Below are 25,269 nucleotides of genomic sequence, written 5' to 3' on the forward strand. Positions count from 1 at the left end.
TAACAAGCTTTATTAGTTTATCGCAGAATCTTTCTTCATACCTTTTTGAGCAGCGTCGATAACTTTTTTCAGCAATGTGCCGGCTTTGTTTTGTTGTCGTCTCACATGACAGGTGACATTTCATATTAATGGCGTTAAAGGAAGGCGCAGTTGAACATATTTTGTTTCGAGTTAATTATTGTACTTTTAGCGGCTTCGGCGCCTTTTTCCCGAAAAATTTAATTAACGGGCGCAAAGCAATGGCTGAGGCTATTTTTGGCCTTCCCTTGTTTTTTTTTAATTCGTCAAGGTTTACGACCATATGACGTTACAATCGCTTCAAAAATCTGCTTTTTGTTCATTCGTTCATGCAATTTTAATTGAGTTGGGTTCGTGGCATCATTTAATATGCAAAAATTTTGATTGCCCGTGTTCTTCCGGAACGTTTTGCAAGACAAAGGTCCCTCTTACCTTTGCCCAATTCAAAATTGTTTGCCTCATCAAATCTTTTTGTTCAATCATTCATGCAGTTTCGACTGAATTGTTTGGCTGACGTAATTGTCAGTTTTTGCAGCGAATTTTCTTGTTCATTCGCGTGAATAAGTTTTTTGTCACACATGACCTAAACTCACTCTCGCAAATGACTGTCATTCTGAAATTTACGTTTTGTTCATTTAAAAAAGATGGGCTCGAGTTAGTGTGTGTCACTCTGAATGTTATTTGAGAGCAGTTAGCAGTTATTAGAAGCAGCAATAAATTAAAAAGGTTCTTAATCAGAATATAACATCCCAGGATTTAATAAAAGGAAAGTTTGTCTTTGATCTGTTTCTTTTACTGCCTTTTTGAGACTGCATTTCTGAGAAGCTATTGCGGCTATTTTCTGGCAATCTGCCAGCTTTGTTTAAAATTTTGATGTTCTTTTGTTTTTTTCTTTTTCTAGTCGAATGACATATTGTGGATAGTGACAGCTCTCAATGGCTTCCTAGGGAGGTATAAAAGAACCTCTTTAATGATTTCAGTTAATAGCCAATGGTTTTCAATGACTTTGAAATTAATTGTTTCAAAAAAAATTTAGTTTTTTGATAGCTGCCCTCATCTTCTCAGCCGGCTATTATAGCGCTCCTGATTTTTTTTGCTTCGTCGAACAAAAAAATGTTTTGTTTTACCTCATTTTGCCGCTTTTTCAGCATTTTGCGTAAAATCTTTTTGACTTCTCTAGGCTAGTTTCTCTCTTCTCTCATTCTGCTAAAAGTGATTTTGAACATCAGTTACTCAGCAAAGCAATTCAAAATGAACAGAGTCAGTATAAAAAATTGGAAGTCAGAAATAGAAACGGGATAAACCCATAAGCCCAATTTTAGATGCCCGCTATTTGATCGCCGTTCCTATAAGTCTTAGTTACCATCTCTAATGCTTATTGGTATTGATAGTAGCCCCTGTAGCCTCTCTCTAAGAAACAGAAGTATGTTCAACTACGAAATGCCATCAAAATAAATTGGACTTAAAAATGTTTTTGTACCATTTTTTTTCAATATCTTCTATTCTTTCAATCCCAATCATGCCTATTGGAATCAACGGCGGCTTTTACCGGCATTCTGCCGGGTATGTTTTAGCTTTGACCTTTTTTGTCTACTTGTGACCCAGTCTCATGAAGAATAATTCCCATATTTTTTCTAGTGAAGTACAAGTTATTTTGTTTAATTATAGCTGCGAAGCTGAAAGCTGAGCGTGGCTATATTGCGGTGCTCTTGCTTTTTTGTTTCGTCGTCTGACGCTCTTTTTTCGTTTTACATTTGTTCACACAGCAAAGCTGAAAAAGTCAAATTTTCTGAATGACTACTTCCTCTCACTAACGGCATTTGCGCGCGTGACTTCATTTCTCACTCGCTTTAGCGAAAGTTTTTAGGTTATTTGCGTGATTAGATTTTGATCATACGTGACTTACCTCACTCAATAAAATGACTTCTGCACTTTAAAACTTAAGTTTAATTTGAGTTTGTTTAAGGTCAAAGGAACTCATATGTGCAGTAACCGTCCCTAATAAGAGGCTTCTGTGGGATGAATTTTAACAAACTTTATTAATTTATCGCTGAATGTTTTTTTAGCCTAGTTTTTTGAGCGGCGTCGATTTTTTTTTCAATTTAGATCTGTAACGGTTTCTATCTCTATTATATGGCACGCAGGTCTATTCTTTCGCAGCTATTCCGGCAATCTGCCGGCTATGTTTTTATTATGGTGCTATTTGGACTATTCAGACATTGAGTCGTGGTCGTAATTAATGTTTGTTGTTTATCTGATTTTGTTTTTGTCTTGTCTTGTAGTCTCGTGAGTAACAGGCCCTCGTAAAAGGCCCTGTAATATGTCATCATTTATTTCGTTTTGTGGTTTAGTTTTTAATTTTTTAATTAACCATTTATTTTCAAACAATACGTGATGTTTTGAAAGTTTTCTATCTCGTCCTTATATGGAACGGAACATTATGTGCAAACGCACATTACTGAGCCTCCTTGTTTAGTTGTGGTTGCCCTAAGCTGCTCCCTGAGTGGCTTATTTCAATGTTGTTGTTCGTAGAATATCTACATACACATATCCAAATATTTGCGTTTACACAACATTTCGGAAATGTGTCGCAACTTTGTGTAACCTCCAAATTATTCTGTCGCTGAAGAAGTTGAATTTCTGAAGAAAGAAGGCCGAGGAGCACTTCATTGCTCGAAAAGACTTCTGCTGACCTTAATTTAGTGCAATTGATGTTTTCCTCGAATCTTTAGTTGAACTATTTGGTTAAAGAATTGATACCCAAAATAAATTTATGACTCCGTGCTCTCTAGAAAGTGTTCTAGAAATAATGCCTGAAAATGATAAAATCAGCTACCAAATGTTTAGATTGAGTCGGACGACTTTCAAGTGAGAGTTTCAATATTGAGCTGGATTCGATTTTGTTTTGCGGTCAACGAAGGCTTCACTTCTGCCTCTGCTGTGGAAGCGCTGAAACGTCACAACTACCTCCAGCCTCTCAAATCAATTCAAAGCCAACTAGATGCCAAATGCGTTGATCTCAAAGTTAACAATTGGTAATTATTTCCGTGAAATGCCTTTTAAATTTGGCTGACGTCACCTGGTGTATCGACATAACAAGGCTAATCAAAGTTTAATATTTGAGTTACCGGTATCACGAATTCGGTTATTAAATCCACGTGTATGTTATATTTGCTCTATTATTGCACAGATCATGGTAGAGGGTATTACGACTATCATTATCGACAATAACGTTACTGTGTCAGAAAATAGAAGAATTTTTTAAGCGATGAAAACAGTGAATTGTGTGATTTTATGGTGTTGGCAACGTATAAAGGAACCTACTTCCTTTACAGCCGCTGCAAGGAATTTTGGAGGATTATTTATCACTGTACAATGTGAAGAAACAGGTTAAGAACGTATTGGTAACCACCGCGGAATTGGCTAATGCAGCATTTTTGTTCCGACCCCTCTTGAGGCGGGGGGGGGGGGGGGGGGGGACTATATTCCTGAACTGGCTTTTTCTGTTCAGACAATTTTGACTAATCGATATATTCATTGTAGAGTTGTGAGTGGTGTCATTGAAAAGCCCGTCCAGCGTATAATATTCAATTAAAAAAATTTTTTTGAATTTCCTTTTCTAGAGCGAGTTATCGTTGTTTAAATTTTTGTGAATATTAGACCGATTTGCGTTATTTTTATTAATAGCCGCGAAGCGATAGCTGAGGCTATTATTGGCCTTCTCTTGGTTTTTTTTTTATTTCGTCGTCATGATTTTTGTTACGACCATATGACGTCACAGCCATTTTTTGTTCATTCGTTCATGCAATTTCAACTGAATTGCATGTGTGACGTCATTTTTCGCTCTTAGTGGAGCGAGTTTTTTTGTTCATGCGCGTGATTAAATTTTTGGTCACACTTGACTTACCTCACTCTCAAAAATGACTTCCTCACTTTGAAATTGACTTTTATTTACTTAAATTCAAAGAGATAAGGTCAAATGGGTGTGTGTCACTCTAAATGAAGGTTATTTGAGATCAGTTAATAGAGGCAGCAATAACTTATACAGATTTTTAATCAAAATATAACATATCAGCCTTCAATGAAAAGACGAATTTTTTTGGTCAGTCTTTTTTATTGTTTTTTGAGACCGCAGATCTACGAATCTATTGCGGCTATTTTCTGGCAATCTGCCAGCTATGTTTCACATTTTGGGGAATTTTTGCCTAAAATTTCGTCAATTTTGCTAAAATAAGTAAAAATTGTTAACAATAGCACTGTTGATTTTATTGTTAAAGACAAAAAGTATTGTTGACGATTTTGATTTAATTTTTTGTCGAAAATATTGGCGAAAAATTTCAAAATTCAGCCTTTTTCATAAACAATTGCCCTGCAAACCATTCCGACCCCTCGCGAGGGTTTTTTTTCAGACAATTTGGCCGATCGATATACATTATGACGCAGAGGTATACCCCAAAATTAAATTTACTTAAAAGAACATTCTGAACAAAAAGTAGGTTACAAGTCTTGTAGCGTTTCCGCTCAATTTAGGTATCTATTATTTGCGCGCATTTTCTGCATGCAATAAGCACTTTAATAAAGATTTAATTGAAGCTTTCAAAGCTTTAAAGTGCTTCAAATACATGCAACCACAAAAACTGATTTTTTCCGAAAAATCTCTCGCACATCAAAGGCTTTGTACATCAATGTGGGACTGGCCGATTTTAATAAGTAGTTATAAATAGTACTAATAAGTAGTAATAAAGTACTATAAGTATCAATAAAGTAGTAATAAAGTATTACTAATAGTAATAAGTTAGGCTTAATTATATAAGTAGCAACTAAGTTAGGCTTAATTGCGGTTTATATGCGAAATCGAGCTACATAGCGTGCGAAAAATCGAGTATGACGATTTGGGTATACCTCTGCGTCGTAATGATTCATCGTAGAGAGTTGAGAATGGTATCATTAGAAAGCTCGTCCTATGTAGAATATGGAACTAAAAAGATTTTTCTGATTTTAGTTTCTTACAGGGAGTTATCGAGGTTTAAACTTTTATAGAGACAAAATAGAGTGAATTCTGTTGTTTTTATTCACATTTTCCGTAATTTTTGAACAATATTTTGTTAGTTTTGCTAAAATATGTAAAAATTGTTAACCATGGTATTGTTGATTTTATTTTTATAGGCAAAAATGTATGATTGACCATTTTGATTTAATTTGGCTAAATATTTCAAAATTCAGGCGTTTTTATAAAAATCGCCCGAAATAAGCTTCCTTAGTCCCCTTTGATAAACTTTGCTGGAAGTAAACACCCAAATACTATTAATACATTCTTTGTAAACTAAAAAAAGGAGCCATTCCTACTTCCACGTCCCTTGAGAGGAGTCTGGAATTCAAATTTTACTATTTTTTGCTAACTTTAGGATTATCAAAAAAGCAACATTTATTTTTCATCTTTTAACTAACAAATTATCTAGATATATAATATTTGAAACATTTGAGTGTTCTTTATGGATTAACAGCATTTTGTGAACAAGGCTAGTTGTGATTCAATCTTGGACTGTTACAATCCAAAACCAATTTGGATTGTAATCAGTCGGTCTTTTTTTTAAAAAAATTGGGTTGTTTTAATGTTAATAAAGAAAGCAATACTAATCAAAGCTCACTGATGATAGGTCAATTGGGCTTCCTAAGAAGTTCGAAATCAATATATCTAATTTTGGTTCTCGGAAGATTATGGTCGTTTTGACTTTTAAAAATGTTTGATATTTTAATTAAACAATGGCTTATTGAATTTGCCGCTGTTTTTCTCTTAGTTTGGTCAACTTGTAGCTTAGTGTCATCACAGAAAGAACGCTTCTTCTTCCTCTTTTGTTCCCACTGAATTGAAATTTAATCTTTTTTGCGCGTTAAGTTATGGTTTTCTGGCTTTGATGCTACTAGATTTCACATTTTTTTTATTTTTGGGTATTGGCCCATTTTTCTCGTTTTGTCACATCACAATAGTGGAAGTTCACGTATTACATCATTGTTGTTCAAAATGTGGATAGATTGAACATATAAAGATCTTTGAAGTCATGGATTATGGTTTTAACGGCTTCGACACCCTTTCTTAAAGAATTTAATTGAATTTTTTATACTTGTCTTTAACTGGCGTTTTTACTTTGTCTTTTTGTAATCGTATGAATCTTCCTTGATTTTGACAGGTCTCATTGGATTTTTGAGGAGGAAAGAATGAGCTCATATTCTGATTTCAGTAGATAGCTGATGGCTTTAATGACTTTGAAAACAACTGTTTTCAAAAATAAAAAAACCTTTTTTAACTTCTGTTCTTTGTCTATTTTTCACGTAGTCTCCTTTGTTACAGGTCACTTATGACATTATTGTAGTCGGGTGAAGATGCAGGTGTACAAAATTTCATGTCCTTAAAGATTTCGTTATGAATTTACTGGCTTCGACACAGTTTATCCGCAAAAAAGGTAAACTATTTTTTTTCTAATTTTGACGCTCTTCTTGCAGACGTAAGACATATTCTGAGTAATTGCAGGTCTTCAGCGCTTCCATTTGATGAATAATTGAACCTATTTAATAATGTCCTTTTTAGCTGATGGCTTTCATGACTTTGAAAATGATTGTTTTCGAAAAATAAAAAAGTATTAATTTTGCCCTTTGTTTCTTTATTTTTGTCTACTTATTACCTACTCTCATTGAAGAGAGCTCGCATACCACATTATTGGTGTTCGAGGAAGGCTCATTTGAACCTATTTTGAGGGGCAAAATATGCCTTTACGGCCTTGACATTGTTTTCTCGCAAGTTAATGGAATTTTGGTTTGATGTCTCTATTTGTTGTTCTTTTTGTAAACGCAAAATAAATTGAATGAAAACAAGTAATGGCCACCTATAGAGGCGTATGTAATCATAAACAGGTTGGATTTTTTCAATTGCTATCTAATGGTTTTCATTACTGTGAAATAATTTGTTTTTAAAAACATAACCCATTTTTTTTAATTTTGCTTTTTTGTTTTTGTTACCAAGCTTTTATGGAGTTGTCCTATATGTTTTCTAAAGAAGTACAAGTTGTTTAGTTTCAATTTGTTCTGACGCTTTTTTGACCTTGCTAATAAGTTTTTAAAAAATGGACAAAAAGTTTTGGATTTAATTTTTGTTGTTTGATTTTGTTGTTCGTATTGACTTGTTTATTGAATAATGTCTGATCTCATCAATCTAATGCGGCATTTTTACTCCACTGAGTTTTCTGCGTTGGATGCGATCTTTTTCATACACAATTTTCTGTAAAATACTTGAATTTTTGAGGGGTTTTCTATCTGTTCCTCATTCGGCAGACATTTATGCCAAAAATGCGGATGAGCGGAGTCGGAACTTGATGCGCAAACGCACATTACCGAGCCTCCTTGTTAAGCAATAGCTCAGTTTGCGCCCAAAATTGTCTAGTACTGAGTAATTAATTATTCTGTTTTTAGTGTACAGGAGATCATTTTTGCCCTGACTTGAGTTGCTTGAGATACGGGATCAGTACTGTTGACAAGTGGGCGCTAAAACTCGTGCGACTATGGCTGCAAAAGACGATTCAAAAATGATCGCTTGTTGATGTTTAATGAAGATTCAATGTGTATTGACAGAAATTCTTTTTATTTTGTACCAAATTCTTTACCGTAAGTAAAATAATTTAGTTTAGTTGAATTGCCTTCTTTCTCTGGGTCAAAGAAATGAGCGTTCGAATCGATATGGGACAAAAGATTTTTGCTTTAGCAATCAATTTTTTAAAACAAATTAATTGCCAGCTGGAGTTATAATTTTGAGGTCTGAAAGGATTCAATTTGCGAACTAAGTAAGCAGCTTTTTAATTATGCAAGGCTTGGAGATCTTCATTCGTTTTACCAATGGAACAAGAGAAAATCAATAACAATAGTTGAGATAAGAATAAAGTATGAATCAGCATCAGGTTTTTGGCAAAGTTACCAATAAAGTCAACTCTATTATACTGTTAGGATTCTTCGTGTTTAACTTCTCAAATTGTTCACTACTGATTGCCGAACAGTTTGTGCTCTGTGATTACAAACTTCTCAAAAACCAATTAGTTGAGAGTTCTGTGGTGAGTGTCGCTCACACAGGCATCAACGAATTATCATGTCTGACCAAAATGGCTCTGTTTAAATGGAGTGTTGGTGTATTCTGTAACTCGAGTCAATTTTGTGGACTGGCAATTGACTTTGAGAGCGGATTCAAAGAGATTGACAACAGTTTACCTGGGCTGGAGGTGTGTGGTTTAATTGTACGGCGGGATAAGGAAAGTTGTGAAGGATTCCAGAGCACACTGTTCAAACAGCGCCTAATCCCAAGTACGCTAATAAGAACTATACTTTGGTCGCATAAGTTGTCAGATTTTTTAATAGCGGTTTGGAGTTAATTGAGGTTGTACTTGAAAACTTAGAATCACTCTTATTCTGCCAGTATAATTTTTTAAATAGTTCGCCATCCTTGCCAGAGGATGTTAGATCATTAATTGTCGTTTCGTCCTGAAAAACAGGTAAGCCCGGAGAGGCAGTAAGTGACTGAGCGGCTCTCTTAGAACTTTACGCCTAACTAGTCGCAAAGTATGCTATTCACCGAAACTTGAGACATCAAAGCATTTTGTGAAGGACGGCTCTTAGAAGTTTCACTCCCCATCCTCAGTCAAGTGGCGACTTGGACCCCCTCCTCGTCCAAAGCACCGCACGCTTGTCCACCCTGAGACCGAAGCCCCTAATACTAGCAGCCCTAGCTGCTGCTACTACCGAAGGTAACCGCGAGCCGCTTGTTTGAGAGCAATTCGTTTGACGTTTGTCATATTTAATTGCTCTCGAACGAAGTTTGAAGCAATTATTGTAAACGTGTGTTTTATGCAGGATTTTCTCTTGACCGTTTTTGATTTGCCCCGCCTATCGGAGAGAAATTTGTCATCCTCAAAAATTGGATAAACGGGTAGATCCCGGAGGGCTTTAAGTTCTCTGAGAGCCGTACGGCTTTCTAGGCTCTATGTATACGATTCAACAAACTTGTTTAGGAGGCATAAATTCATGGTGGGAAGTTTTGGTGTCAAGTTCGCATGGTGTGAAGTTCTCAACCCCAATTTCACCCCCGCCCAGCTCACCCGCGCCCACCCCCACCAGTAGTATAAAAAAATGACTAGAACCTCACCGGGGGGGGGGGGGGGGGGGGGAAGGACATTTTTGGAAGCCTGATTTTCTCGGCCCAACAACACCGGGGTGGGACACTTGAAAATTTTGAAAATCTGAATAAAATGTCCCCCCTATTTTGCATATTTACATACATATATATATGTATATGCATGTATATATGTATTGTGTATATGTATATATGTGTATGTATATGTATGTATTATGTATATGTATATGCATGTATATATGTATTGTGTATATGTATATATGAGTATGTATATGTATGTATTATGTATATGTATATGCATGTATATATGTATTGTGTATATGTATATATGTGTATGTATATGTATGTATTATGTATATGTATATGCATGTATATATGTATTGTGTATATGTATATATGTGTATGTATATGTATGTATTATGTATATGTATATGCATGTATATATGTATTGTGTATATGTATATATGAGTATGTATATGTATGTATTATGTATATGTATATGCATGTATATATGTATTGTGTATATGTATATATGTGTATGTATATGTATGTATTATGTATATGTATATGCATGTATATATGTATTGTGTATATGTATATATGTGTATGTATATGTATGTATTATGTATATGTATATGCATGTATATATGTATTGTGTATATGTATATATGTGTATGTATATGTATGTATTATGTATATGTATATGCATGTATATATGTATTGTGTATATGTATATATGTATATGTATATGTATGTACGTATGTATGTATGTATGCATGTATGTATGTATTATGTAAATGTATATATGTATATACATGTATATATGTAACGTGTATATGTATATATGTGTATGTATTCATGTATGTATATATGTTTGTGTGTATTGTTGTATGCATGTATGAATGTATTTATGTATGTAAATGTATGCTTGTATGTGTATGTGAGTATCTATATATGTGTGTATGGATGTATGTATACATACACACACACACACACACACACACACACACACACACACACACACACACACACACACTTTCATACATACATAAATACATACATACATACATACATACATATGTGACCCTGGATCCAGGGTCACATTTTTTTATACATACACAAGTCTTTACCTAAGTATGTACACAATTATGGTCATAATCACCTATGTCCATAAATGCATACATAAATTGGTGAAAACAACAGTAAAACAACTAACCTGTTAGTAGATGTATAAAATCTTTAATGATATATTATTTGGAGAGTCATCAGATCATGCCCAAACATGTTCAGGGTCACAAAACTTTCCAAAATAAATTGACCAATCGGAGTGCTTGATTTATTATTCAAGTTGACAACCAATCAGAATTGAAAGATTTATAAACAAAAACTCTAAACGCTCACGTTCAGTAAACAGTAAATAATGAACACAATAGGAACAAAAGACATCAAGCTCATTCATGAGAAAGTTTTATCACTGAGAGGTAACATAAATTATACACACATATCTTATCGACAATTATATTTCGTAGCTGCTTGTTCTTTGTTAGATCCAGAAGTTGACGGAGAAATAGCACTTAAATTTAGACCCTATGGTGGTTTCATTGGAATTGATAATTCAAGACTAGATCCCTTATTGAAACGGAGCAAAGTGCTACGACTTCATGCTGCATTGCATGACGCCGCTGGATTTATAAAAGATTGCCGAAGCAAAGGCCCTGGATATGTTTACGCTTTCCGTTACTCACCAGTAAACAATTGTCTTTTTGGACACCTGACAGGAATATTATTCATTCTATCAGTGAAAATTTTTCATTCACAATTGTTTCGTGAATTGGAATGCTAGAAAATTTTGGCAGCAAAACCACAAATATTATTATCCTCGATCTCGAAGGTTTCAAACTCAAGTCACTTGGATTCATTATAAAAGAACTCAGTTTGTGTTCCAGTTACAACGATACAATATTTTTCAAACCGCCGCTTAAATTCGCTGATTTACCCGCACACGATAGACAAACTGTTATTTGGCTGACCAATAACCTACACGGTCTTGATTGGGACGAAGGTGATATACCTTACTGTGATTTGAAAACAATCTGTCTGAGTTTCAGTTTCCGATTCACACGAAAAAATTTTTTTGCCAAAGGCATTGAAAAGTGTGAGCTCCTCAGTAAGCTTTTACAAAAAACTGTTTATAATCTGGAGGATCTAAATTGTCCCCGAATCTCAGAGATAATATCAGAAGAACAAGTTCCCTCCTGTTATCATCATTCAAACTTTCGTTCAACAAACGATCAATTATCAAATCACTGCGCGGAACGTAAATCAAGAATATTTTCACAGTGGACACAAAGTGATGCACAGAGAAGACACGGCAACTTTAACAACTTATCTGTCAGACAAATTGAAGATATTCACTTGCTTGACTCCACTTGACGATCAGCCGATTGTAATATTCAACAGAGTTCAGGATCCCTCTCCACCAATACAGAATAATTTTTCAAGTGATCAACAGAACCGAGCGAACTATCTCAACAATAAGCCAAACACAGCACAACAATCGCGTTACAACTCGCTTTATAGTACAGCAGCAAAACGTTATTTTGCAACCATTACTCTTTCTCCCGACGAGCTGGACAGCTTTAGGGCTTTCCTGCCCGTGATAGATAATTTCTATCACTTCCAACTGTACGTAAAAAATAAACAGAGAGCTCGAGAACATCGGAATCAGTTCAATTATGGCTATGAAGAAAACAAATCAGAAGCCTATGCAGTACCCCAAAGAGCAGCGAATCACGCGTTGGAAGCAATGGGCGGACAAAAAAGTTCCTCAATTTAGATTGAAAAAAACACCACCAGAACGTGAGATATCACTTAATGAGATGCCGAATGAGTTGCGGTTATATGTCTTGGAGCACCCCGAAGTTGAAAAAGTCTTCAATCAACCATCGTTCGAGGAAAATGACTCATCAACCGTTTGTTATAAACTAGAGATAAAAAGTCATATTAAAGGTTTCAATTTGTTTGAGTTCTGGTACATGAAACAGTTGCCCAGTAAATAATTCAAAAATTTAACATTTTATATCATCCTTGTTTCAATTCACTTTTCAATTAATAATTTTTCTCCAATGAGTCAAAGAGACGAGGCTGACGCAGGTATCAGTAATTTAGTCTTGGATGTGAACAACAAAGAGAGGCCACCATAGCGTTGTTGTTCAAATTCAACAGTGCCAAGGTCCGAAGTAATATTTTTTGTTCAAGTTAGTATCATTGTCTTAATGATCATTCTTTGCTTCTCTATGCTCTTTCTATTATCAGAAAGCTGTGAAGCGAAATCAATTTGGATTGCTCTCTTATCGAGTTTAGTTGGTTACATTTTACCTAATCCCAAACTATGAACAAAGTTATTCTTACACATGACAGGATATTCATGTCAATTGTAGGACCAAGTGGTTGTGGTAAAACAGAACTCTTATTTCGAATGCTAAAAGGTTCGACCTTTTATCCACGCTTTGAAAAAATTTATTATTTTTACAAAGAGTTCCAACCACTTTTCAAAGATATGCAACGAGTTATACCAGGGATTGAGTTTCTAAAATACTCAGGCTTTGATATAACAAAAAATCTATCACATTGTCTGCTTATCTATGACGATTCATGTGAAGAAATCTTCAACGATAAAGAATTTGTAAAAATAGCTACCTCAGCACGCCATCGCAAATTACATGTTATATACGTCAAGCATAATTTGTTCCATCAAAGCAAATGGTCCAGAACCATTGATCTGAATACAACACACATAATATTATTCAAGTCGCTTCGTGACATTCAACAAATTGAATATCTTGGAAAACAGTTGAATTGTCTCCAACTGATAAAAGAAGCATACAAACTAGCAACTGCGGAGCCCTTTGGACATTTGATGATTGATCTCGACTCAAAAACCAGTCAGGGTTTACGTTTTTCATCGCAACTAATTGGACCGGATCCTTCTATTTTTTACATTTCGTCCCCTGAAGCAGTCATTACAACAATTACAAATGAAAAAGAAACATTTGCTTATGCTCAAGCAATGGGCAAATAAGAGGAATGAGAACACAGCTCAAATAGAAATATTACATCAGGGCGATTTCATTTGGTTCTTGAGTGACTGTGTGATGAACGTGCTCTCTGGAGTTGTACCAATCAATAAAGTTGAATTAAAAAAATTCGAGAAACCACTACGTAAACTTGCAGACAGGCGAGTTGAAAAAAGTGAGAGAATCAAAATTTTTCGATCAGATTCTGGAGTTCGTCTAATTAAACTGATTGCGTTACCTTGTATTGCTTTTCTGGAGCAAAATGCACACTGAAGAGTTTGTGCTAATTCCTCGTCAAATGTATGCGAATGAACAACCTCAAATTGCCCAACTTCTCAACAATAAAAATGTCCGAGAGAAAGCAAAACAAATATCACTGTTGCAAAGAAGCAAGTCTCCACCAGCACCTTCTACCACGCAACAAGACACGCAACAGCAGACCGATATTTTGGAGAATATCAAAGATGAGTTGAATGAGACTAGAGATGACAAAATTGATACAAAAATTTCAACTGAAATCAGGGAGCGAGTTTTGAGAGATATTAAACACCTTGATAGAAAAAAGTTTGAAAAAGCGAGCATAATATTGGAAAAAATAGAAGAGTCAGAATCTCTATCGCTGGATCAGACATCAAGACTAATGGTTAATAAGTCAAGCACGCGAATTCTTGTCGCAGATTTTCTTTACAATCTACAACAAACAACATCTAAGCTTTCACTTGAACATTACAAAGTCCTGACCTTTCTAGATATCAGTTCACAATTAACTTGTAATACATACGCAAAAGAATTTCTTGCCTTATCACTAAACGAAAAGTTACAGTTGTTTGAGGATGAACCAGAAAACGAAGAATCAGGAGTCTCGAGAACAGAAGAATCAAAAGCTTCTGGCGACGATGAAGGAAGCTTTGAAGATGCAAAAGACGAAATCCAACCGTCTAGCTCGTGGATAAATTACTTCCTCTCACGTTAAACAATTGAACAAATTATACACAAAAGGTAGTGCAGCTTTTGGTAGCATTGCTAACTTTAAGAAAGCCAGTGGTTTACCAAGATCCGAAGTGGTTCAATACCTTCAGTCGAAAGCCCCATACACAAAATACAAACAATTCAGAAAAACTTTTCCGAGACTAAAAGCTGTTGCATACAGAATAAACAAAATCTGGTCTGTCGATGTGGCGTATTTGGATAAAATTGCCCAACACAACAATGGAGTCAAGTATTTACTGGTGGCTGTTGATGTTTTATCGCGATACCTACGGGTGCAACCAATGAAAGCTTTATATGCAAAAGATGCTGTTGAAGCATTCAAAAAAATGATCAAACAGAAAAAACCAGAAAGGGTTTGGACAGACAAGGGATCCGAGTTTAAAGGTGAATTCAAAACATTTTGTGAAAAGAAGGAGATTCATTTATATACAACAGAAAACGAAACCAAGTCGGCATTTGCTGAGAGGAATATTCGATCGCTCAAAAACATTATTCACAAATACCTGGAGGAAAATTGGACTTGGACTTATATTAAAGAATTGCCCCAGTTTGTAAATACTATAAACAGTCGTGTTAATCGTGTTACCCAACTTGCACCTAATAAAACTTTTAAAAAACATGAACCGTTTCTAATATCCCTAGCAATTAGCACAAAAAAGTACAAGCCGAAATACGAAGAAGGAGACGTGGTTCGGATTGCAAAGCCAGACGAAATATTTAGGAAAGGTTATAAACAAAATTACACAGACGAAGTCTTCACAGTATTCAAGGTTGCCACCCTCAGTCCACCAACATACAACCTTATAGACGCAAACAACGTTATAATTAAAGGTAAATTTTATGAACCAGAATTAGTCCAAGTGAACGTCATTCCTGTCAAAGACTAAACATGAGTATTAATAAAGAATTTACTATTGATTTGATATCGAATGCATCAATGGGAATTTTTACCAATAATACTATGGCCAAGTTTCGAAATCAACTTGCCCAACCAGAACAGTTAGATGGAGATTGGCAAGTTGCCCTTGCTTCAATATCATTTCCATCAAACATCAATAATGTAAACTCAGCCGAAATAGTTGCGTATGTCAGTTCTGGCGCTGAACTTCATGCTTCACATAACCGCACCGGACAACTTCGAAGAATTCGCAAAGGTATATACAACAGTTCAGAAGAGCTTCTGGAAGAAATTTTTCGAATCGCTCAATTGAAACAGTTTGACTATGATTTTGACACTGTAACGCAAAAGTTAGTTTTGAAATTTGGACCTAACGACGGTTTGTCATTCGAAGATGAAGAAGTACCCAGTATTCTTGGTTTTAAAGGAATAAGAGATATTTCGAATCATGGTTTTATTCATATTGGTTACAAGTCAGAAAATGCAGGCAACTCTTTGAACCGACATGTTGGAGATTTTCCAGTTGATATTACTTGTGGATCACAGCTAATATTTGTATACATTGATATAATTGAACATCAGAACGTTGGTGATGTGAGAGCTCCGGTAATAAAAATCATTGAGTCTGAAAGACGTTTGAGAAAGGGTAGCATAAACACAGTGACACCCATACACCACAAGTCCTACACAAATTTGGATTACAAGCCAATATTATCAAACAACATTCAGAACATCCAGGTAGAGTTGAGAAACGAAACTGGAAAACTAATTCCTTTTACTGGGACCGGAAAAGTTATAGTCAGTTCAAAATTTCAAAAAATTATTTGATATGGAGGCATACTACAGCAATCAAGCATCTCAATCAATGCCGCATTTTTCCGGACACTACAGACAAAGAGGCAGCGGTTTTGGAGCGCTTGTTGCAGGTATTGGAAGAGTTGCTCTGCCATTAGCACGCAAATTTCTCTGGCCCGCAGCGAAAAAGATTGGGCGTGACTTATTGGTTCAGGGAGCACCAGAGTTAGTAGAAGTTGCAACCAAAAGAAAGTCAGCAAAACAAGCACTGAAAAGTACAGTAGCCAAAACAGCTCGCAAACAAATAGGTGGATCTCTTCAATCACGTATTGCATCAGGTCGTAAAATAATTAGACGAAAAAGACGACAATACACGAGACCTCGCTCAAACCAAAAACGAAAAATCTCAACCAGAAGAATCATTTCTCAAAAACCCCGTCCAAAAAGGAGTCGTTTGGATTTTTTCTCGCGAGTGAAAAATGCGAACTAATATTGTAATACCATCTGAAGCTACTCACAGTTCTTTAGACTTATTTGAAAAACCACCTTTGCTGGTAACATTTGATCAATCATTCGAGCAAAAAACAGGACCGCTTTATTCGCCCTCAGGATCATCATTGGAATTTGAAGTTGTTGGTGATCGCAACAATTTTATTGACTTGCAAAAAATTTACCTGGAGATCAAGTGTCGAATACTAGTAGTAATAGGGTGAGCAAGTCTCCCGGGGGGGGGGGGGGTGTAGACCCCATGTATAAAGATAGGGTATAGGAGTAATTTTTGAGAGAGGGTCTACACTAATGTATTAAGATAGGGTATAGGCGTACATGTTTTAAGATTAGTAATAGCGGCCGCCACGTATTAGTAATAGCGGCCGCCACGTATTAAGATTAGCGGCCGCCACGTATTAAGATTAGGAATAGCCTCCGCAATGTATTAAGATTGGGGATAAATGTAGGGGTGTTCCAGGGGGTGAGTAGTAAGGTGGGAGCAGATCAGGGTGATTTTTCGGAGCCACTTGTCACGTGATTTTAGAGGTCATTTAGGGATTAGCAGGGAATTATACATGCAGCGCGCAGGGAATTGCACAGTCAGCGCGTACGTACAGGCGGGGAATTATACATGCAGCGCGCAGGGAATTGTACAGTCAGCGCCTACGTACAGGCGGTGAATTGTACAGGCAGCGCGCATTAACGGATAATTTCCATCGCAGTAAACTTCAACATTTCTTGGTTTAACCACAGCAATGTATTAAGGTTAGGTATAGCCGCCGCAATGTATTAAGATTAGGTATAGCCGCCGCAATGTATTAAGATTAGGTATAGCCGCCGCAATGTATTAAGATTAGGTATAGCCGCCGCAATGTATTAAGATTAGGTATAGCCGCCGCAATGTATTAAGATTAGGTATAGCCGCCGCAATGTATTCAGATTAGGTATAGCCGCCGCAATGTATTAAGATTAGGTATAGCCGCCGCAATGTATTAAGATTAGGTATAGCCGCCGCAATGTATTAAGATTAGGTATAGCCGCCGCAATGTATTAAGGTCAGTTATATCCACTAAAAATGAGAAAATTGAAAATTTTTAGAAGAATGAATTATGAAGGTACAAAAAGACAGACACAGTATTAATCAAGTACATTATAAGTAATTTTAAACACAACAGAGAGCGCTCACAATACAAAAATTGATTCAATAAATTACAAGTTCAGGGGTACAGTATGAATTCCATCAGATAACACTTTTCGTTTAGGATAAAAATATGAGAGTCCTTTCTTTGTTTGTTCATAGGTAGCGACGCAGTGGTTGATTGTCCGAAATCCTCTATTTGTAGATGTTAAATTGATGATTTCTTCCATCACTCGCCGATATTTTTCCAATGGTCCATCTCCGGTCTCTTCCAATGTTCGTTTGTTCAGTCCTTTGCTGCTGAATTTGTACTTATCCGATTTGGCATCGTAGCAACAATATGTTTTGCTACAGAGACAAATCATTTCAGTACATCTAAATTCTTCCTTGAACAGACCTGGTTCTCGCTTATCGTACTTTTTATGTTTATCACAACAAGTTCTAGGGAAGAAATTTTGTACAGCATCAGCTTTGAAAGAATCATCACAATCGTGTTCCCTCAGAGTTTCCCAATCTGCTTTTTTAGATGGACGAATGCAATCGTACAAATTATCGTGCGCTAGAGCTAAGTATAAGGAGTCAGTGTCCATTTCTAACTCTTCGAACGTGTCGACATCGCAAAATTTATCAAAAAAATTGTAATAAAGCTCCAACATACGTAATTTTGCGTACTGAAGTATAAAAAAGCCGACTATTATCGGTTCACGGTGCTCAATTTTTGATTTTACAAGTTCAACTTCGTATAGTTCTTTTGACACACTGTTAAGTCTCTTAAACAATTTCCCGTTGATAGCTTTGTGTGTCTTTTCATCGTTCAAGTATTTTGTCTCTGTATGTCTGCTTCTGTCCATGATTTGGTAACCATAGGAACTATTCCCTAACAATTTCATTGTTTCTGCTACAACGCTTGATTCAGGATTTTCATCTCCAACTCTTCTAGCATCAACAACCGATTGGACAAAATTGTTGAAGCATTTTTTGGGTGTGTACTGAACGAAGCGATAAATTTTGGTGCATTTTAGCCCAAGACTAAGGTAAAAATTGAGTAATGGTGTTATGACTGTTCCATTCTCCAACTTGAAGCTTGAAATTAACATGCGTTGCGGTTGCTTGAGTAAATCGTTATCAATTGCATAATCCCTCTTATAATCACCAATATCTGCTCGACTAACATTATAGTTTTTAAAGATTGGTGGAAAGTTCGAGAATTTGTATTTCAACCCATCTGGAACTTCGAGATCACACTTAACGTAACCAAATAGTTTATCTTCTCTTATCTTTGTAAGTAGAGATTCTTGAGTCAGAGGTAGCTTGAATGGGAAATTGTTTCTCACGTGAATTTTTACAGATTCATCACCTTTGACAGTTTCCCACCAGTTACATTCCCATATCTCAACAACTTTATATCCTTTGTTTCGCAAATAGTCTCGTCTTAGTTCATCGTGTTCCCGTTTCTTTAATCCTTTCTGAGTCTCTTCCTCTGACATGCTTGCTCTTGCTTCCTGACATGCACAAAAGTGAAAGTAACAACCCATTGCTTCAAAAATAGTTTTACAGTGAGCACAAAATCCGTCTACATTAAAACAATCAATCTTTTTCTGAGTTCCAGTTGTGTAGTAGCTTTCAATAGTGCAGTTAGGACGTTGAGATTGTAGGTACGACATAACCATGTTCTCAAATTTCCTCGATTTATTTTGTCTAGCTTTAAACTTCTGAGAGTCTGAATCAAACTCCCATCTAGTGTAAAGCCCAGTGGGCATTTCTTGACACATTGAGAAGGGGTAAAGTTGACTGGCGTCTATACCCACAATTGATTTGCAAATGTTTTCTGTGTTTCGAATGTAGGTTTGATCCACAATTGCTTTTCTAGTAAACACAATAGAGGGACCACCGGTCATATCTTCGCGTATTTTATCATGTAAATCTTTGTCTGCTTCAACGAAAGGATAGAATTTACTATTAGTTGATTTGTGTAGACAAATATTTGCTAAATTAGGTAGTGTGCAACCCAGTTTTAACATATCAATCCCTTTGTTATGATAGAATTCCATCATTTTCTGCATCGCTTCTAGTGTCGGGACAACATCTTTGTTATTATACCACCTGACAAAGTCTTGAAAAGTTGTCATTTGTTCGTGCTCCCACACACTTTCCAGGTAATTGTAGTTGTCGAATCCCGAGGGGGGCACTACCTTCAACCTAAGTTTTTTCAGAGCTTCCTGTTGGGAAAGTTCACTATTCAACAATTTTGTGAAATCCGTAAATTCTTTTTCCAAGGGATTGTGATCTCTCAACTTACTAAAGAAACATTCGTAAGGGGGTAGGAAAGTTACATCCAATTTGTTTGGTGAGTCGAACCATTCATAAGGGAAAAACCCTTCGGTCTCATTTGTCTTGTAAGCTTTGAGGAACGAATCTAGTGATGTTGCTCCACCAAGAAAGTTTAGAATATCGAGAAACTGAACATCGCCAAATATAAAGGATACAAAATGATTAGCTTTTTTAATAACAGTTGGTTGAATATCGCGCTCGTGAATGAGGTAGGGTAGTAAATAAGACTTGATAAGATTCAGATCATATTTCCCGCTGTTGAATCCAAATACAGGTAAAATGCTGACATAACGTTCAAAATGTTGTAGTTCGAGAAGTTGATTTTTCTGAATTTGGAGGAATTGATTCGACATATCAATTTCTTCTTCTTCGATATATTGAAATTCAAACATTGGAGTACTCTCATCTTTCCTTCCATTTAGCTTCTCGAAAATAGAACTTACTCTGTTTTTAATTGCATTTTCAATTGAGGAAAATTTTTGCAACATTTCTGCTTTACTACTGCTAGCTAGTTCTTCTAATGCTTCAACAAAAGATACAATCAGTGTCTTGGGGTCTCTGTTGCAAAGGAAAATAGGTTCTTGTAATAAATTAGAAGAAATTGACACAGATATTGGTTCATGTTTTCCTATCCAAGTAGTTGTATTGGTATCTTTTAGTTCATTAGATGGAACGCAGATTGATTCGAAGTCAAATGCAGCCAAGTTTTTGAACAGTTTTTGTTCTTCCTCATATCCAATTCCAAAACCGTCAAGTTTATCGAACAAAGTTTCTCTCAAAGTGTAAACATTCTTCGGATAAATGTGCTGTATCCTATCTTTACAAGATTTCACGTGACGGTGGAAATTACCAGCACGCTTAATAAAGGTATCACAATTAGGACAGCGGAATCGTTTGAAAAACGTGTTGATATCATCAACATAGCAAATGTGGTTGTTGTAGCGCAGTAGATTAATGTTGTTCTCGTACATCTCAATACTTCTTCTGGCAAGTTCACCTACAAAATCCCCGTCCTCAATGTCAATGTCATAAATGAAAATGTTGTGTTTTATTGCATTTTCAACAAACACAAGGTGATCCATTGACACTCCTCTAAAGTTAATTGCGTCATGACCAGACTCGTGGAGAAAGTCACAGAACAACATAGCTGCGTTTGTTTCCAGCTCAGCTAATCCATACAAGTGAACAGCCACAGCTCTAAACAAGCAAAGGTAGTCCTTGTAGGTTTCTCCGTATCCATTCGTAACAAGACAATTTACATCGTTTCTCCTCAACAACTGTTCAGGTATAACAGCATCTAAACATCCCATTGGGATATTGTTGAGAAGAGCACAGAAAACTGTTACATTCGTAGTTAGTGCATACCGCCATTTTGTGTTTGCCCTTTCTTGAGCACAAGTCTCAATCAAATCCAATTTCTCTACTCTATCCTGAAGTGAGACTAAGTCTCCCTTAGAACAAAGTAAATGAGACTTCTCAAAGAAGGTGTTGTTCTCATGAGCATAAAAGTATCGGTATTCGTCTGTGTCAACATTTCGTAAAATAAATCCCAGGGATAAATTTATTTTTGCAGCACAGTTAAGCTTTTCAAACACTTCCTTCAGTTTTTCATTAATTTCGCTGGGATCAAGTCTCGACAATTTAAAATTGAATACTCTATGTCTCCCATTCTCCATCTCAGTATTGTCAAAGAAGTGTTGACAGGCACTAAGTTCCTGCTGTAACTGTTCGTTGCTCCTATCCAATTCTTCCGATTCTAGTACTTCTTTCAATTTTTTGCTGGATTTGGTTCCAACTTTGGTCGATGTTCCGCGTTTCCGTCTCTTATGTTGTTGAAGAGAATAAAAACTTGGAAATTCCTCCAAGCATATAGTGCACACTGTACTAAGCTTCTTTTCTTGAGGAGCGTGATGCTTAGCAAGGTGGTAGTTCAAGTCCTCTTTCCTCTTTGTGTAGAAATGTGGACACTTGGGACATTTTAAAGTCCCACTATCACACGATTTTTTGTGTCGAGCCATTTGCTGCTTGACAACCATTTTCTCGCACTTTGAGCATTTGATAGGTAGATTTCTATCAAGAGAAGGCATTGTATTGTTGTGATCTAAAATAAATTGAATAAATTTTAAGTAAATTGCCGAGCAACTGTATCTGATAACAAAGTGAGAATGAATACAATTTTTGGTTTTTTAGTTACAATAACTTTTATGACTAATTATTTCCATATAAGGAAATGACGTAATTTCTATTTTTAGTAACATTACGCAATACGAAAGTTCAAGAACTTCCTACGAAGCAGTCTCAGTGTTACATTATACATTGTATTTAAATCCAGAAAACATCAAAAATGTGTAACCTTATTCCTTGGAGGAAAATCGGAAATCTTAAGTTATATTTATTTGTCATATTGCTGATTTGTGTTACTTTTTTACAAAACAATACTATTCGTCTCAAAACAGACTTCTTAACAAAATCTATCTGTCAGATGCTTGCTCACTTAGAGAATACAAATATTATTGTAAACAAACTAATTTTGTAATTTCATCGATAAAACACTAAATGTGTTTTTACAATAATATTAAAACATTAGAGAAGAAAACTCCTACTTTAATTGAAGATAACTTATATACAATTGACGTTAACGTGATTATATTACAAACTACAAACCAATCAAATTTTAGTATTAAGAAACTTGTTGTAAAAGTTAATGATATCGTTTTGCTTATCTCATTCTCTCTTTTAACATTTTTTTATTTTAATAGATTAATACGTGAAATTTTACTCATTTGTGAAACATGTTGATCAAAAACCACTTACAAATATTGGAGAAGATTTACAAGAGAAAAGAAGGTATACCTGATTCATACAAAATTGACGAAATTGATGTAGATTCATACTTTTTTTACAATTTTTTGGACATTTTCACAAAATCCAACAGAATAATCCGATTTAGTAAAGGTCTTGAGTATGCAACGTTCTCTATTAAAAAATTTGAATATGAGGAGTTTATTGCGAAACAGTCTTTCGATTTATCCTCAGAATTGAATGTAAGCAAATACGAATTGTTGTTCATTTTGAACTCCGTCCCGGATATATTGGAACAGTACAGAAATATTTCACAAACAAACTTTGTTCCTCTCCCAGAACCAATAACAATAACTTCTTCACTACAGAGTGCTTTGTACTTCCATTATTACAACGACTACAATGCAGTGGGAGTACTGATCAGGTTCGGAGTTCGTTTACCTAACGTATATATACAGAAATTTGATTCCAAAAATGGAACATTTTCCGAGATTGATCTGAAATTTGACGAATTGGAAAAAATTTATCAAAGCTTGACTTTTTTGGTAAATTATGTCACTTCATTTCAACTTAAATAGACCATTTTAGGTAAAAGCATAGTCGGAAACCTGTATGTATCCTTCACTTCCTACCTTGTTAGAAAATTTTACCCAAACTTGGATTTGAATTTCAGTTCGTCCAGAAATTTCAAGCTAAACGTCACTTTTTCTCATAAAATCTTCCATCTTTGGTTACTGTTGTCTGATTGGACAGAGCACACTATATATAGAGGTTGTTGATTTTGACATTATCATTTGATCCAACTTCTCTGAAAACATCATCACTACTTTCTCACATTATACTAACTACTCCTCAACATTTTATCCTGCTATCGAGCTCCAACATTCACTTTCTTTTTGTTTAAAAATACTTACTTTAGTTCTAACTTTTGTTTAAATCTAATTTATATATCCTGTTCCCTTCCTAAAAAGGAAATTTGCTGCTTTATAACTTTCTCTCCACTGATTGCTTTTATCACGTTCTCGACAAGAATCTTTTCATCTATTCTCATCACTTTCTAACAAAAACCTCTTCTATCATTTATTCCAAAATGGAGTTCACCGTTCAAAATAATAACCTTCTGTACTCATTTTCTTTTACTGAGGATATTGCTCGGATAGGAGTTCGAGATTTATCAAACGGACTGTATGAGTCTCTGATCACTTTACCCATTACTGTGTGGCACATTATTGAGCACCAGCGACAACAGTTTGATACATATCATCAGGGACAGGTCCCAATCACAGAGAATCAACTCGGAACTCACGCGATGGGACACAAAGTTGCTGTTGTCAGTGGACACCACTATCCTCACGTTAATGGATCTGATTTTCCTGCCAACTACGTAGCTGGAAATATTCAGTACACATTTCCTTGGGAGGAAGGGCAAATTCCAACCAGTTGGTTCACTACACCGGATGTAGGTGAGGTATCAGGCCCGGAGGTGGAAAATAATCTTCTCCAAATAGCTTCAAGAGCTCATAGAAGAGAACATAGCGAGTTGAGTATTGATACTAGTACCACCATGTCATTTAACGATCTGGAAAACTTTGATCCAGCGCAGTACTATGGATCTACTGACATGTCAACTACACCCTCGATGACAACCCCATCGATTGAGGAAGGAACAGCTCACAACCCTATCTTTTTGAGTGATGTACCTAATACCCCAGTCACTGTTCAACCAACTCAACTACCTGGTAGAATTGAGCGACAAAGAGGTTTCGGTAATGAAATTCAGAACTTACCAGAATATGTTATTGAAACTCTTTTTGAATGATTTCTATGTTCAATTTTGTAAACTATTTTGTATTTGTTCGTAAAAATAATAAAGTTTCTGAATACCTTTTGGGTGTTTCGTATTAAATTTACATTTTCAATTTTTTAATTTTTTTATAGTTTTCCAGAATAAAAGATTAACACGAAAAGTTACTTGATAATTTAGGTACTTGGTTATTATTGAAAATTTGTTTTTGACAATTAAAAAAAATACCGAAATTAATTTTGATATTTAAGAAAATTGTCGAATTTATTTTCGATATTTAACAAAAAATGTCGAGAAAAAATTCGATTTTTAAGAAAAAATTACTGTTACAAATCCGATTTTTAAGCTGCAAGAACAGATTCGAAGCTTGTCATTTTAAAAATTATTAAAATTTATGTTTTTTGCTTAAAATCATACCGTAAAACTAAGAAAAATGAGAAAAAAGTGCACATTTTGCACGCACAGTTTGGTAACATTTTTGATTTTTAATGAAAAATCTGAGGTTCTATTTTTGACTTTTAACAAAAAATGTTATGTGAAAATTCGACATTTAACAAACAAATCGACTTCAAATTTCGACTTTTAGAATATACACTAATAATAAAACATTTTAGTACAAACACTTTATTACTTTCTAACTTCAAAGTACAACATGGGGTTATCAATTATTCCATGACCATCTAGTAAACAATCAACAATTTTTATTAATTCACTCTCATACTTTGAGTTCTTAAGAGACTGAATTCGGTCGAAGAAGGA

General features: G+C 35.4%; 1 protein-coding gene across 2 annotated transcripts in view; it reads left to right on the forward strand.

The window, feature by feature from the left end:
- The window catches only part of LOC142340937 (armadillo repeat-containing protein 8-like), a 55,447-nt gene extending 47,745 nt beyond the window's left edge, over positions 1-7,702 (forward strand). For both annotated transcript variants that reach the window (XM_075391715.1, XM_075391716.1), the window contains 2 exons: positions 2,866-3,053; positions 7,483-7,702. In XM_075391715.1, coding sequence (XP_075247830.1) covers positions 2,866-3,053; positions 7,483-7,513 — 219 coding nt within the window. In that variant the 3' untranslated portion in view covers positions 7,514-7,702. The remainder of the gene's footprint in view (positions 1-2,865; positions 3,054-7,482) is intronic.
- The last annotated feature ends 17,567 nt before the right edge of the window (positions 7,703-25,269 follow it).

Source organism: Convolutriloba macropyga, chromosome 6 (genome assembly GCF_964194025.1).
Source record: "Convolutriloba macropyga chromosome 6, txConMacr16.3, whole genome shotgun sequence".
Taxonomy (NCBI): domain Eukaryota; kingdom Metazoa; phylum Xenacoelomorpha; order Acoela; family Convolutidae; genus Convolutriloba; species Convolutriloba macropyga.